The sequence below is a fragment of the Helobdella robusta genome (assembly GCF_000326865.2).
Source record: "Helobdella robusta unplaced genomic scaffold HELROscaffold_51, whole genome shotgun sequence".
NCBI classification, from domain to species: domain Eukaryota; kingdom Metazoa; phylum Annelida; class Clitellata; order Rhynchobdellida; family Glossiphoniidae; genus Helobdella; species Helobdella robusta.
The window spans coordinates 998673-1016259 of NW_008705261.1; the positions used below are offsets into that span (position 1 = coordinate 998673).

The window sequence follows — 17587 nt, forward strand, 5'->3', positions numbered from 1 at the left end:
ACTGGCGGCGTCGTCGTTTCACGACTGGCCCGGTCGAGCCAGTGGGAACGGCGGTAAATGGAGCTGTCGTAATTTTTCGAACCTCTCCGCAGGTCCATACCTGCAGCTCGTCAATCTTCACCTCTGGCGCCAACCCACCAGTCGTTGTAAGGTTCACCGTTACAGTTCTTATGGCCGGTGGCCAGTTTTCTACTACGTAATTAACCTTTCCCTATAGTAGCAAAAATAATTTAAATAATCATTATCAGAGCAGATAACAAACGACTGTATAGAAAAGAAAAGAATATTACGCACTTCTTCATCCGGAGTCTCTACATCGCCGGGTACGGGACGGCCATCTGCAGTTTCTGCAGAAATAACAACTTTCTCGACGACTTTTGGTTCTACCATAAATTCGACTCTCATTACCGTCTTTCCTGCTTCTCCAAATGATACCACGAAAGAGGGTTCGATGCTTTGCGGTATAACGAACGTTGATTTATCTTCGATCGGATTTCCTGGATGCGATGCAACAGACGAATCGTAGCTGTCGATGATGTCGCTGACTCGGCACTTGCTGACCGTGGCTGATGGAACGGTTTTCGTTGTGCCGCCGAGACTCGGAGGAGTGGTGCCAGGCGCAGCAGTTGCTTTATAACAAAATTTAGGCGTTATATTTTTTTGTTCACAGAAGACTAAACAAGATAACTAACTTTTCTCCTGCTCTTTAATAGGTCCAACTGACTGACTTGGGGTTGTCGTTTCAATGGGACCCGTTGTCGTTTGTCCTGGTTGCGTTGCTTGAGTGCCGGCTGTCGTTGATTCTGGCACTGGCGGCGTCGTCGTTTCCACGACTGGCCCGGTCGAGCCAGTGGGAACGGCGGTAAATGGAGCTGTCGTTATTCGAATTATTACCTTTTCATTAAATTTTTTAATGAACTTAGATTATTGAACAATTTTTGGAAATTTCTAGTGATGAAAATTGAAATGACAAATTTCTAATTGTATTATTCAATCAATTGGTTGAATTCATACAATACTGCATTTATTTATATATCGTCGAAGACGCTGTGATAATCGTTGACAATTATTAATAATTGCACCATAGATATATTTTTTTCATTTTTTTGTTTTATTGCCAAACAAGCCGGAGACCGTAACGATCTATAACTAGCCCAACAATTACTGCCACCCTAAAATAAAATGTATAATATGAAGTGACAAAATGATATCTCTGCATGAACTAAAATTCACAAAGTTGAAAACAAAACATGAATGTTTTGACAGATTTGAAATATTTAAAGTAAATGGAATGCTGTTTTACATGTTAAACATTAATATACCAAATAGACGCTTTTGGCAATCAGAAAAATAAAAAAACAAGTCATGATAACATACCATAAACATAAAAATCTTCAAGCTTTTTTTGAAAAGTAATAAATTAGAAAATTTTTTAATGTCATTTGGAATTATTTAATTCCAAACCTCGAGGTCATAGTGAAACGGACTTACCTGTAACAATTTTAATCTTGTTGAGTGAATATTAAAAGTATGTTGTCGTCTTGTAACTCTGTTTTTTATGTTGTTTTCTAAATACAGACAAAATTAAAAAAAGGTGGTAGCAAGTCATTTATATATTTTAAAAAATTGCAGAGAAATATAAATATAATTTTTTTATAGTTAGTACACCTACCGATCCAATGAAGTGTTGCACATGAGAATTATTATTTAAATTTAATAAAATTCTTATATATTTTTTCTATGTTATAAACTTTTGATTAATTAAATACGCTGGACCATTGCCCGATATTAAAATACCATAAGACAAATAATGATAAATTAAACAAATATATAAAATTTTAAGATTGACGCAGTCAATTAATGCTTCAGCTTATACAGTATACCAAAGTACTGATATATTTTCCCAGTAACAAAAGTGATATGGCTACCCCAGATAAATTACTCTGTAAGCGTATACCCAAAAATTTAATTGAATCAACTTGGTTAATAATATTATGGTTCAAACATATATATATATATATATATATATATATATATATATATATATATATATATATATATATGTATATATATTGTATATATTTATCTATATATATATATATATATGTATATATATATATATTGTATATATCTATCTATATATATATATATATATATAGGATTAAGACTGCCAGAAATGCAATTATTGATGAAAGTCACAGCTTGTTCGGCGTTAGTTATATTCCAGAGTTAACTTTTAAATCATTTTCATGTTTATTTAGTTAAAAACCAAAATATATGTTTATTTTATGCAATATAGAACAAAAAATCTTGATCATATAGAAAAAATTATTGTCTCTATAATACACTGTTACAACTTTTAAAGAAACGGTTGTTTGTTTTTGTAAATTTGATAAAAGAACTAACTTGTTTCAACGGTGATTCTTGGAGTTGAAGATTTCGTAACAGGAGGAATGGTTCCTGGAGTTGAAAATTCCGTAACATGAGGAATTGTTCCTGGAGTTGAAGATTCCGTAACAGGAGGAGTTGTTCCTAGAGCTGAAAATTTCGTTATAAGTGATGACGTTGTTTTTTGAGCCGTGATTCTTGTAGTAAAGGATGTATTTGACGCTAATATAAATTATTCAGACGAATAAGATATAAAATTTATTTTTTTTTTATAAATTTTAATTAAAAATAAAATAGTAAATATTTCCAACTACTTACATTCGCTACATGCTTTTACGATCAATTCCTTAACAGTTGATTCAACAGATAAATTAGTAGGTGTTATTTCAATTGTGATTATATTTGTTACATCATTGGTAGACAGTTTAACAATCTGCCAAAAGTGAAATTTGATAAATAATTAAACACTTCGATTATACAAAAATAATTTTTTTTAAACAAAACAATGGAATATTTTCTATATGTTTTGAATAATTTGCACAAATCGTACGTTTTATAATGATATTTTGAAATGAGCTTTGCTAAGTGTATGTATTAAGTATTGAATTGAATATTTTCACTGATGAAAAGGCTGAGTTATGTACATAAAAAGTGCTCAACCTAAATAAAAATGAACTTTACGTGAATAAAAATTATATCAAACAATTTTTTTTTCATACCCCATTCTTGACTGTTTTTTGATATTGCTTCAATTCATTTCCAACTTGCAATATCGCAGTCATTTCGTCAACGTTTACAGTGTGAACTTCAACTAATATAATTTTTTTCGGTATTAAACTGAAAATGGTGATGCTTGGTTTGGGCACGTTCACTTGAGGAACAAACGAGTAAGGTCCGCTTGCTGCAGTGCTATCTAGCTGTGGATTTGAACTAATGGAAACATCAGTTCCTAATAAATCTTCACTTGCACACTGACTGGCTGTGTTGGATTATTGTTTGAATGTGGCAAAATCGGTCACAGCATTTTAATATTTATTCAAGTGCAATTCAGGAAAAACAAAAAATATTTCAGCAGTCTAATAAACAAAAAAAAAACATGAAAAAACAACCTTCTTCACAAGCCCATAATGTTAATTTATTCAACAGAACATTAGCTCCGTTAATTGGTTTGAATGTTAAAACTATACTGTCAGCTTCCTTTCTCACGGGAATTATTAATTTCTGCAATTGTAAGTATTTGTAATATATAAATAGTGCATTCTTGTTACGAAAAGTTTGATTTATATTGTACTATTCTACCATGTTATTAATAAAGACAGAAATTTCACTAAAACTCACCTCTGCAGCGACTTCTTGTACAACTTCGAACTGACGAACATCACTGCTATTCACAAGAATCGAAACACTGCCAGCATTGGATGCCTCAATTTCAATGCTTGTCAGCATTCTTGTGCTGCTTGTCGTGAAAGTGATTCGCGGCTGTCTAATGTTTTGGTCGGTTTTCAAAATGAAACTGTCAGCAGTGGCATCAACGTCGCTTTCTGGGACAGTGCTCACCGAAAGAGATGGATCGTTCGATAAGCTGACCTCATTGCATGTTATTCCTGGCGTAGAACCTAGCAATTAATTTCATTTATTTTAAAATATTTATCATCAAAAGTTTTTTTTATGAGCCAAACATATGCATATAATTTTGGTTTATGAATAACGTTGAAAGTCACTGACTGATGGATGGAGCTGTTGTCTCTCCAACACATATAGCAGTAGTTCCTGGAATTAAATTTCAAATGCCTGTCATATAGTTTCATTTAAACATGAACAAAAAATTTAAGAAAAAATATTTTTAAATCGACATCATCTAACAGTTAGCATTGAACCATCATATTTTATTGCATGACCAACCTTCCTTACAAATTTTCACTGAAAACTCTTTAACAGAGAATGCCGAGTTGCTTGTTGGGAAGATTCTAATCTCAACCGATTTGCCGGTGAATTGGGCATTTAAAGAAAATACCTTAACAAAATCAATGTAATTACCATTATATATATATATATATATATATATATATATATATATGTTTATATATATATATTCGCGTAAGTATATAAATGAGTATATATATATATATATATATATATACATATATATAAATACATTGGATGAAAATTTGTCGAATTGCTTCTGCAGATACGGTCGGCCGGTACGAATATATAACCTTATCTTTCACCATGACCAATAGTGCAATATTGTGAACGCCTAACTTGTTCAGACAAGACGTGTTTCGTCCCATTAGCCATAGTTTAAACACTAATTTAGTGCATTTACTATCTTAACTAGCAATATTGCAGACTGAGGCGTTTTATTTGATTTATTTTATTTTATGCTGATTCACAAAAGCACATTTTGGTCAATAGGAACTTATGATCGTTGTGAGAGATAGTGTACATTATGTAGTGAGAACTAGTGTACAATATGTGGTTAGAGATTGTGTACATTATGTAATCATACTGGCCGACCGGCCGGCCGTATCTGCAGCAACAGGTCGACAAATTTTCAACTACATATATATATATATATATATATATATATATATATATATATATATATATATAAGATTAAGACTGTTAGAAATGTAATTATAAATAAAAATCACAGCATGTTCGGCGTTATTTAGCTTCAAATTTAACTTTTCGATTTTCTAAAGCTTGATCGTAAATCAGTTTCTTTAGTTCAAAACCAAAATTTTTGTTTATTTATGCATGATAGAACAAAAAAGCTTTTTTCGATATTCCCATACCATCATCGGTGTTCCAATTGTTATGTTGTGTATGATGTATGATTTACGATCAACCGTTGGAAAAATCGAAAAGTTAAATTTGAAGTTAACTAACGCCGAACATGCTGTGATTTTCACCAATAATTACATCCCACACACACACCACACACACACACATACACACACACAATGTTTCAATTGAATCGTGTAACAAAAAAGATATCCAATGATTTGGCATAAGAATTATAAAATCAAAAAATAAATGTAAAAAAAATGCTGACATTTTGTTGAACATCTTTGGTTATATTTGTCACTACTTCATTCGCAACATTCCTTATAATGATTCGCACAGAGGTGACATTTTCTGTTAAGAAGGAAACTTTTATGATCTCTGTGGACAACTTGGGCGAAGTGATGTTTATTACGCCGCCATCTGCTGGAGTGTTAACAAAGTTGAAGACGCCATCTTCCGATTTCAGTGTTGTTTCCGGATCAACATAAATCTCCACATCTGGCTCCTTTGTCCATTCCAAGCTTTCACACTGAGTTTGAACTGTAACTAAAATTAAATAAAAGACATCATAAAATTTCATTATTAATGTAAATTAAGATTTTTATCAAATAGTATTATAATATATAAATGATTTTTATATTTTTTTTGGTATAAAATAATTGTTATTTATGCATGTTTGTGTATGATCTCCGGCTGTTTATTTTATTTTTTAAACTAATTTTGATAATGGTTTTTTTTTGTCTCAACGTTTATTTTGTTCTGAAAAGTTGACTATTTCTGTTTCTTTGATTCTTAAATGTGAATTAATAAAAATTCAAGTTATAATAAGTTTATAAAAATATTTTAAACAAAAGGTTGTCACGTGGTTTTTTCAGTGTTTGCGATTGATCCAGGGGTACTTGTTTTCCTAAGTGTAAAACTTCCAGGTGCACCCAGATTTTAATTGTTATAACATGGCAGTTGTAATATCCACTTTATGTTATAGACAAAAATATAAACCAAACAAAACTCAAAGAACTCAAAGAAAGTTAAACATAACAAAAAGTGTAAAAATAAACTTCTTCACGGTCAATTTTGTAATAATGTAAATAAACCGGGAAAAGACTTGATAAAAACATAGAAATGGTTAAGAACTTCATATCAAATGTAGAAACGGAAAGCCTTTTGATAGCTCACAGGAACGGACACTAAACACGAAATATTTTCAGAATAGATTGCTCAAACAGAATGTTGATGGTCTCCAGAATGCATCACAATCATGTTGAAAGCAACGGTCATGAAAAATATCATGTATGAATGTTCTACACTGTCACAAATAGCATATACCAGAAAGCACAACAGAGTAGCAGACTACATACATTGGATTAGAAACTCCTGTAAAATAAAATGGTATGATTTGGAATTTAAAAAGTAACAGATTATATCCATGGACAAATTTTATGGGACACTCCAGTTACAGCTGATAGAAGATAAAAGTAGGTAGGCCAGGTATCATCTTCCCGGATAAAATTAAGAATATATGCTTGTCTATAGTCTTACTAGAGCCAAAGGATTTAAATGTTATTAAAAAAAAAGAAAAAATCTGTAAATATAAAAGTCTTCAAATCGAGATAAAAAATTTATCCCTGAAGTAGCGTAGGCTTTAGGAGTATTTCTGAAAATCTAAAAAAAATTTTGGAAAATTTCCTGAAAAACTGGTTTTGACTGATATACGAAAAATAGCAAACGTCATTGCTCGCCATTTTAATGATGATAAGTATGAGTAATGATGAGTACAATGATGATAGAGTACTTAAAAAAGTTGGCTCACGCGATGTTTTTGTCACAGTACACAGCATATGATGACGATATAATTAAACTATTTCGAAATTGACAGGCCCATTTTACATTTATAAAAGATAAATTAAAAGAATTATAAAAACCTATTGGCGAGATTTCAGAAATGTTAATCAAAATATTAAAGTGCTTAAAATAGTTCAAAATAATAATGACAACAGCAATATAATAATAATAATAATAATAATAATAATAATAATAATAATAATAATAATAATAGTAATAATAAAGATAATAATGAAAATGCAATTTAAGTGACAGTCACATAGGCCCTCACAATCACCCGCAAACAAAGTTTTCAATTGTTTCTTAAACACCGAAAGGTCTTATAAACTTTTCCAAAGTTCAGAGAAATCAACAATACACAAGCATCGCGAATGAAAACGTGCTAAGCGTGCATTACACACGAAGCATGTTACTGGCGAGGGTCTTCTTATCATATTCAAACCCGGTTACTGCACTCACTGAAAAACAGCACCAGGCGACCTTAACCACCAGACCGTCACGCCGATACAAATTTCGTAGTTTCAGTTGCAGGCTGCGGCATGAGAATTTTGATTTTGCTAAAAATTAAGGAAACAAAAAAAATCAAAAAAGATTAAATATTGAAACAAAACAACAGATTTTAAAGAACCTGGAACAATGGCAGTTGTTGTAGAAAAACCTTGTGTGGTGCCTGTAAGTTCATATTATCGTCGATTATTATTGCGAAAAAATTATTTTTTAAATTTAATTATTGAGATGAATTTGGAAAATATTCATTTAAAATATGTTTAATTTAATACAAAATTGATTTTAGTCACCTTGCTCTCTGCAGATTTTTATTGAAAGATTAATTATTGAATATACAAGACCATCTTTCTTATGCGGAATGATTTTCACCGATTTTGCTTTATATTTCCCGTCAAGCGTTTTGTTAAAAAACTGCAAATTCAAATTTAACATGAAAATGTAACTTTTTAACTTGCGATATGTTATTACAAATAGAAACGATAAGACTCATAGATATGAAGAGATACACATACTCAACACAGGTCAACGTTTTCAACTTACGTCATTTTGCAGATCACCGCTGACACTTTCAAGGGTTCCTTCGCTGGAATCTTGTATAAAAATATCAACCTTCTCAACATTGACACCTTTCAAGGAAATGGATTGGATCTCATCAACTTCAGTAGCAAACGTGACTACAATATATCTTGGTGCATCGTCGCTTGCTTCAAACTGGAAAGATTTTTTGGAATTCGATTCGACGGATTCAGGAAAGATGTTAACTTTGGTGTGGGGATCGTCCGTAGCCTCAGATGAAACGCATTCATAAAACTCACCTGCTGTAAGAGTTACAACGAATGTTCCTAAATTAGAACAAATGTTTATAAATTATGAATAAATGTTCGTGAATTATAATGAATATTCATGAATTAATGAAAGTTAATGAATTATAAATAAACATAAGTTATGAATGTGCACAAATTATTATGTACGCTCTTATGGTATGTTTTCAAGTTATGATAATATGAAATTCTTTTTTTTTAAATTTTTATAGACTTACGAAGAGTTGTAGGAGTGGTTGACGATATGGAGGGTGTGGAACCTGGAATGAAATATTGCAATGTAAGAACCAATGGTCTTATAACAAAATGCAATTTTCTCTTCAAAATGTTTGATATTTAGACTACAGAGCAATTCCGTGTTTGAAGATTATCCTTACAAAGCCACAAACAAATAATTTAAAACATGGCCCCACAAAAAAAATTCAAATCCAGAAAATCACCTAATTCCTTGCATATCCAAACGACCAGATTTTTTACGGTTACTCCTGACATGTTAGTATCAGAGGGGGGGATTTCAAATTCAATCGATTTCCCAATTCTATTGATTTCCTCAGTCAGGAAGTTGTCGCCGTCAACCTGCGATAGTTTGAGAATTTTCATCTTTATTTGGGGTCCGCAATTCCATTTTACTTTTTTGAAAATTTTTACAATTTTTCAGAGATATTTACAATTAAAAAGTTTCTTTAAAACTCAATTATTAAAAAACTATTGAATTAAAAAAATTAAATAAGTAATTGAATAAATTATTATAAATAAATAAATATATAAATGTGTGTGTGCGAGCGTGTGTTTGTGTGTGGTGTGTGTGTGTGTGGTGCGTGCGCGCATGTGTGTTTGTTTAATCTGTGTATTCATTTAGATATTTCTACATGTGTGTGTGTGTGTGCCACTTTTTACGTACATAACGCATGCACGCACATACAAGAGACAACAAAGAAACATCAAACAACAAGCGAGTAAAGATTTCTTTCTCACTGTATTTGAAGAGACTGCCACCTTCTGAAAGACAACACCACCTGTGCTATCTTTGACAATCATGTTGACTGCGGTTGAGCCAATGATGTTCATCTGGAAGTTCATGAAGTGGGTGGTGTCGTCGGATGACGTCACTTTTATCGGGCCCAGTTGTTGGCTGTTGTCTGAGACATCAAACTGGAATACCCCGTTCGATGCTTCCGGCTCGATTTCCACCCCTCCCTCGATCATCAAGTTTTGTAGCTCACAGAGGAACGAGGATGTTGTCACTGCATTGAGATGAGAACCACATCAAATACTTCTCCGGTGGCCAACGCGATTTATTTACATTTTTATATTGACGTGCAACGCTTCGTTTAAAATCTTTCCAATCTTCAGCATAATGTAGTATAACTTATAATGATAGATGCAATGAATTCCTTAGCAATTCAATACAATGCCATTATTCAACTCAGAATGATTATTTTCACAATCATCTGTTAGTCTCCATCATGGTAACTTATCTATAAATTATATTATTAAATTATATTAAATTATATTATTTTTTATATAGTTATCTTAACCTATATATATATATATATATATATATATATATAGCCAAACAACATTTGACAAACCTAGGAGAGGTGGTGAAGTGATGAAGTGAGTGGGGGGTGGGGATGGCTGTGGAGAGGTGGTCGTGCAACCCAACTCGTCCGAGTTGTCGTCGGGTCCACAATCAAAATTGCCATCGCATAGGAGGCGTGGTGGAATGCAGTGTTTGTTCTTCACGCACCTGAAGTATCCATCGTGACACTCTGTTCAGGTGAATTTGTTGGGAAAAATTAAACGCTGTAGAACAGAAAATTATACGAAAATTTCACATATATATATATATATATATATATGTACGTATTTTACGTATATATATACATGTATACATATACACATATATATGTATATATATATATGTATGTACTTGTACAGACACACAAATATATATTATGGGTTTAGACTATCATAAATACAATTATTGATAAGGATCACTGCGTTTTCGGCATTATTCAACTTGTAGATGATAAAAGTCTCGTTAGAAAATTGAGAAACTCAACTACAAGTTGAATAATGCCGAAAACGCGGTGATCTTTATAAATAATTATATATATAAATATATATATATATATATATATATATATATATATACATTATCGTGGCTGACTTCACACCTGTATGTGTTTGTTCGGCGAGACCAAATTAAAATTGATAATTGTGTGTATTTTAAAATTGTCTAGGGATACAATTTTCTGTTCATTAGTTTCACGTGAATGTTGAAATTCAAAATTTATTTCATCAACTGTTTGTTTTTGGATATCTGCCAGCCCAGTCGGTCAGCACATTCAAAAAATAAAATGGCTACTGCGGAGTCAAAGTAAACTAACTGCACATTTCTTCATTTTCATCGCTCCCATCTTTGCAGTCGATGTGGCTGTCACACTTGCCACTCTCACTGATGCACTCGCCACTGACCACACATTTGAAGGAGCCGGGATTGCAAACATCTTCGTGTGAAAATTATTTACTGTCATATCTTAACGTCCAATCATGTTTCAATCGTTAATGTTGAAAGAGTGATCACAATTGAAGTTGTTATTGATCATATAATTATTACATCCTTGTTTAATTAATATACCAGCGGGAATTAATGATGAATCAACATAAATTAATATATAAATTGAAAATGTTTTTGGTTTAAATTGTAAACCAACTTACATTTCAATAAAAAAGGCATTTAAAGGTTGCTGACAAAAATGAAACAAAATGGAATAACAATTGACTTAATTTTTTGACCCAATGCATACGATCGTTTAAATTTTCAAAGCTGATGTAAATTATATATGACGGTCTAAATTCAAAACGTGGATGTGAAACTTATCGTGTGAATATAATCATGTCAATGGAGCAGAAATGTAATCGTGTACTGACTGCATCCACTTTCGTCGGATCCATCGGAGCAGTCCGGAATTTCATCACATTTCCTGTCCATATCAATGCACCTTCGATCTGTAACGCATTGGAATTCATCCTCAGTGCAGTGTATCTCACATGGCTCGCCAAAGCACTTCAAAACTCCTTCGTGGCACAAGCTGTCGTGCATTTTAATATTTAATTATTTTTTAAATTTAATTTGCTTGCTTTTTGCGGTTATTTTGGGGTTTATGTTGGTTGTGGCATTTTATTAGCGATGTTGTGTTTGAGTTGATACTGCTTCAATGTCTCTAACAGATGTTTCATTATTTCATTCTTATTATTGTGCGTTCAATATTTTGAAAAGTTTTGAATTTGTTTTCGCAAGATTGTTACAAATAATTACTTTTTTTAATAATTTGAATTTGAACTCTCATAGAACCTACCAGTTTTGGCAGTTGATGACAGTTTCTGAGCCAGCCTCAACAACTTCAGAACCAACCACACATCCGCACGCTTCTTTCGGTATGCACTGCCCCTTTTCTGGAATGTTTCAAAAATCCAATTTTTTTAACAAATTTACTCGCAATATTCGCAAGTGACCGATATAAAACAAAAGAAAGCAAGCTATGTAGAATATCTGAAAGCTCACCATCTAGCACACTGTTGCCAGGGCAGAAACATCCCTCGATTTGAAGCTGGTCGTCATTTTTGAAGAATGGTGCACGGCAGGTGTTGTTGTGGGTCGGGTGGCAGCTCCTGTACACCTGCCCCTCTGGACACATGACCGCTGCAAAGGAAAGATTTCATAAGTAAATATTAACAAAATTCAGTGCAGTTATTTGCCATAAACAAATGTATAATGAAAAACTGAAAAAGTGAAGAAGAAAAGCTTACGGCAGAAATGGTTGGACCTCCAGTTGACGCAGATTCCTTGCTCAACGCAGGCAGACACGAAACTTTCAATCGCCGTGCACATGCACTGGCAATCCCCGCCCGTGTCACAGCTTTATTGTAATAACATTAATGAAAATAATTTATTATCTATTTACTTTAATGAATGAATCAATCAATTAATTAAATAATTAATTTGCCATAGAATCTATTATAATTGAATTTTTGTTAAAATAATAAAATGATAATTATTATTTTAATTATTAAATTGAATATTAGGGTTAGTGCTGAATTGTGTGCTGGATCTAGATAGAATTTCCAAAAAAGAAATATTAATCAATATCATATATATGTAATTTTTAAAATCAGAAATAGAACAGTAATTATATCAATTCCTCGGCAGCTGGCTTGCTGTCCTGGCTCATTTAAATGTTTTGCTTTTTGTTACAATTGTTTTGTTTATGCTTTACAAATTTGGCAAGCAATTATACGTCGACTTTATTTTGATAAAACTGTGCTTGGTAATTTTGATTTAAATGTGAAAAAGAGTTAGGGTACAAATAACCGGTTGAAGGTTCATCTCTGAAAGCAATCAATTATCGACATTTAAAAAACCAATTTCACATTTTAATGTCATACAAGGTTTAAAAAAGTGATTTCTTCTTAATGTTCCATACAGAAGTGTAAAAATGTTTCCAAACAAAGAATTATAAAACAACACTTCATTTTGTAATTGAAAAATTTGTAACCACTAGCAGTGAAGTCTATTGAGGTGATTTGAAAAATTTGTTTGTAAGCAATATAAACAATACTAAAAATTAGAGAACAAGCTGAGAAAAATGTTTCTGTTGAATTAAGAAAACAAACTGAGAAAATGTTTCGATGCAAAAACACTGACAAAAATTTGCCGTTTTAGACAATAGTGGACATCTGAGTTTGTGACAATTAGCGATGATGATAATGATCATTACTGTTTCAAATCTTACTCGCAAGAGGCAGCCATACATTCCTGGAAGAATGTTTCATAGTTGACGACCCTTCTGCAGTCGGCAAACACGGCTCCTTTCGTGATGATGGAGCAGGAGGAGGTCGCCCATGCCACTCGCTCCGGGTGGGCCTGTGGACAAACATGCGAACATATAATTATAATAAACAAAACCAAGCAACTTTTAATGTTTAATTTCCTTTTTATATAATTTTAGTTTGTTCGGATGATTTTAAAAATTTTGAAAACCTTGCATGGATCAAAAGAAGCATCGAGGAAGGGCTCTGGACATGTTGGATCAACTCTCCATTGAGAGGGTGAGTTTGCGTCCGGAGCGTTCCCGCTGGTATCCGAACTTCCAAATGGGCCACAGAGACCATCCACTTTCCTTCTGTAGCAAGATGGCAAGTAGATGATCACCTTCGTTCCTGTCGTTCGTATGACATTTTATGCTACTGACAAAGTTGGAAATAAATAATCGTAAAATGTTGTATGGGGTTAAAATGTTAAACATATAAAAACATAGAAAGTTATGAAATTTGAAAATTCTTGAAAAAGCAAAAGGTTAAGAACATTTTTAGGAACCTCCATCATGGACTATGGAGACTCCATTATCAAAGGTGACGACGGTTAGTACGATAGTGTTGACGATGGTTATTTTATCAGTTGCGTACATGCCAGATGTCAGGTCAGCCACGATGCCGTTCACAATTGGGTTCGTTCCTTTGGCGATAGTAACTTCGGATGGACCAACTTTAATCGAAACCACCTGAAATAAAATTGAACTACTGTTTAATTATTTTCAAACAATCGTCAAATGAAAAAAAATCTGCCGTTGATGATTCTCATTAATTGGACATCAAACTTTTCAACCTTCGAGCAAATGACTCCAGACTGACCACAGGGGAGATTGGAAGCAGCGATGTACAATGCATCGCAGTCAAAAGAACTTGGGCTCTCAAGACTCTTACTAAGAATGTAGGCGCAACTGGATTGGCCAGCGTGTACTCTGTGCATGCCGTCGAAAGCGATGTAGTACACGTCTCCGAACAATTTGCATTGAGCTTTGTATGTATCACTTTCTTCACATTTCCATTTCCTACCATTGCAAGTGCTAAAAAAATTGGATTCAAAATGTCGAACATGAAAACTCTCTTAAATGGGATGCAATCAAACAGTTAAATATTTTAAAATTTGGCAATATATTCACACGAAAATGAAATTTTTTAATAATAATCTTAAACAGTTACATATTATTACAATTTCAATCCCTGTAACTTATTTAGCACTCAATAGCTAGCTTCAACCTCTCAGGAACCCAATAGTGTACGTTTCGTATGTATGTATGCAGAGTAGGGCGTCATATACTTCAGCGTTTGATAAGCTGGAACGTCTTTGCAATCGAACCACGTCACTTCGACACGAACATTGGCGCTCTATTATGCCAACTAATTTTACGAAAATATATTAACCAATTATTTCCATTATTGATTACAGTTTCTCCTGGCTCATAAAAGCGCTCTTGGAAGGAGCATGGACATTTAGTCGGTGCAACACAATTGCCCTGAAAATATTTCATAATGTATTAAAAGATTTTTAAAAAGTTTTAAATTAAGTTTTTACCAAATTGTTCTGGACAAAGCTATTAACAAAAAAATTAAATAAATGTAAAAATAAATAAAAATTGTTATGCAGCAGTTTATAAACATTCAAAATTTTGCTTATTAGAAAATATAAATTGTTTTTAAAGTTATTATAAATGTTTCAAAAATAGCAAAAATGACTTTATTGTCAAGAACTTTTCCACTGGGACAGGCACAACCCCCACATGTTGATGGCGGGTCGGTGCAATCTCCGTAAGTCTCGCAAGTTGATCCGCATTCATAAAATATTTCTTGATATTCGAGGCCTGCAGGACACCACTTGGATTGGATGATGGGTGCGCACTCCCACGAGCCGCCATTGCACGTGCTGATGCATGAAAAGTGAGAGGCCATAATGTATTCAAACGTTCATATATCATATGCATGGGATTAATTTATCTGTGTTTTATATTGAGTGGAAAATTTCGATTCTTAACATTTAAAAATCAAATTCTAATAAACATATTATTAAAAAAATAAACACAATAAGAACAAAGTTCACCCAATTTGAAATGTGAACATATTGTTCCCCGCATAACATTTTTCCTAACAACAACTACTAACTAGATGTTTTAATGTTCATTAAATTTTAAATAATTATTGCTTAAAATGTGTAAGAAGAATTTGTTACATTACCAAAAAAAATCAAACACTCAAAGAACAGCACTGCGTATATGAAGTATGACAACTTCAATTACCTTGTTAATGATCATCAATTTTTTAATTAGTTTATTAACAGCACACACACTCTACAGGTGAATGTACACAATTTCACGCCTCGTACACATTTTATGCAATAGGCAGGGATCTATTTGCATTCAAACCAGGGAGAGAACAACTGCAGGATTATGCGCCTCGACCACTACACCATTTTGCCACTCAAAAGTTAATACAATAATCATATGGACCTATTAAACAATTTTAACATTGCATGACGTTTTAAAAAATGAATCGTCACCAGTTGTCGCATCCTCTCATTTTGCTGGATCCAACGGGAAATGACTTTTTTTCTGTTTCATCGTAACACGAGCACTGGCTCTTATCCACGCAACGATCCAACGACTCATCCCAATACTTTTATTTCAAATTATTAAGTAAAACTAATTTCGGCAAATTTATTTATTCATTTAAAGAAATATTAAAAAACCTATGTAACACGGTGAGCTTAAAAATTGTAAATACTAGAATGTTTCATTAGAAAAGCTAGCAATACATTTTTTTATTTGTTAAAAAGTTAATGTTGAAAAAACCTTCTCTTGTGGACATGAGCATCCAGGAACGCAAACGGTCCCTTGTGCAGTCATCGCTGTGAACCTATCGTGGAAAGCATGGTCTCTGCAAGCGTGCTTCAGTGGGGGACAGAGATTGAATTCTTGGCCGTCAGGACAATCTCCGTAGTCAGCTGACAGTTATTAAAATGAGAGACCGTCGCCATTTGCAATTCAAAAAGTTATGTTGACACTGCTTTTTTTAAATATAATTTTCAAGAGCGGTGAACTTAAATGTTAATTAGGAGTTATCTATAGGAGTTGGAAGAATGGATTATGTTGAAAATTTGTCACTGGTGAAAACTGAACCAGTTATTTAAAATTAGAAAAAAAAATCAGAACTAAATTTTGTCAACCATATGATTACGACACCATTCTCGTTAGCCAGAATCATTTAAAAATAATAGGCACTAACATTCCCATTCAAAAACACATGGATAGTTTACTTAAAAAATGTTTTTCCTTTTTTTACTTTACATTACTTTACTTGCAAAAACTCATTTAACTTTATACTGTAACTTATACTTTGTAATTCTCTTTTCTTTTACTGACTTTCAGAACAATTTTTTCTATCCTAACTCTCATTTCACTTTAACTTTTATTCTGCGTGACAAACGGCAAATTGAGTGAAAGTAATAACACATTTTGAAAAGAAAAGTTGACGAAGGTATCGTACAAAATAAACAATGCAAACAATGCATTCTCAGCAGGTCTCACTCCTATATATATATATATATATATATATATATATATATATAGGTCTCACTCCTATATATATATATATATATATATATATAGGAGTGAGACCTGCTAAGAATGCATTGCTTGCATTGTTTATTTTGTACCATATATATACGTACGTACGTACGTATGTATATACTATTGTATTTTTCAGAAACGGTAACTGAATTATGGAATTATTGTTAATAAACTAATTCTTTCAGTTATAATTTTTGGCATGTTTAACAGATTTTGCATCCGCCAGAGCTGATTTTTAAGAAATAAATAAAAAAAACAATTAAACAATTTTTGAGTCATGGTAATGGCATTTGCATTTGGCAGATCTCTATAATTTTGTCAGTAGCGTGCAGGGCTGGAACTAGGAGATTTGTTGGGGAGGGAACTAGGATTAGTTTGCCACATCCTCCCTCACCAAACAATTGTTATTAAGCTATCGTAAGCTTTTGTTTGATGCAGTTGTTTAAATTACACACTACAAGCTTGCTAGTACAATGTAATATTTTTGAAAACATTGATATACGTGTTATGATATAAAACAGACATGAGAAATTGATAAGTTTTGTTTGTTTTATATCTTTTTATTTTAGCAAATTTTCTGCATTCAGCTCCACTAAGTCTTTTCTGTCATTCATTTCTAAAAACCAACGAAGACGGCTAAAACCAACAAAGCTGATTTTTCCCAGTGTAAATGTTGGATATCTTTGCAGTGTGGTTTAAACTGAAGACAAACCAAAATGGCATCGTCTGCCTAACTTACATGCGTTTTTATTTTTATTTTTATGACTTTAT

The 17587-nt window shown here is 32.6% G+C and overlaps 1 protein-coding gene across 1 annotated transcript; it reads right to left on the minus strand.

Moving 5' to 3' along the window:
• Positions 1-5416: 5416 nt before the first annotated feature.
• On the minus strand, positions 5417-15143 carry HELRODRAFT_179028 (hypothetical protein; the record flags this gene model as incomplete). The annotated part of the gene is made up of 19 exons (XM_009027882.1): positions 5417-5724; positions 7434-7577; positions 7649-7690; positions 7818-7938; positions 8068-8369; positions 8789-8924; positions 9324-9592; positions 9941-10120; positions 10742-10861; positions 11286-11446; positions 11714-11810; positions 11920-12057; positions 12165-12274; positions 13148-13278; positions 13396-13574; positions 13732-13915; positions 14020-14300; positions 14596-14710; positions 14931-15143. 19 exons carry the CDS (start codon positions 15141-15143, stop codon positions 5417-5419), a joined length of 3231 nt encoding a protein of 1076 aa, XP_009026130.1.
• Positions 15144-17587: the final 2444 nt, after the last annotated feature.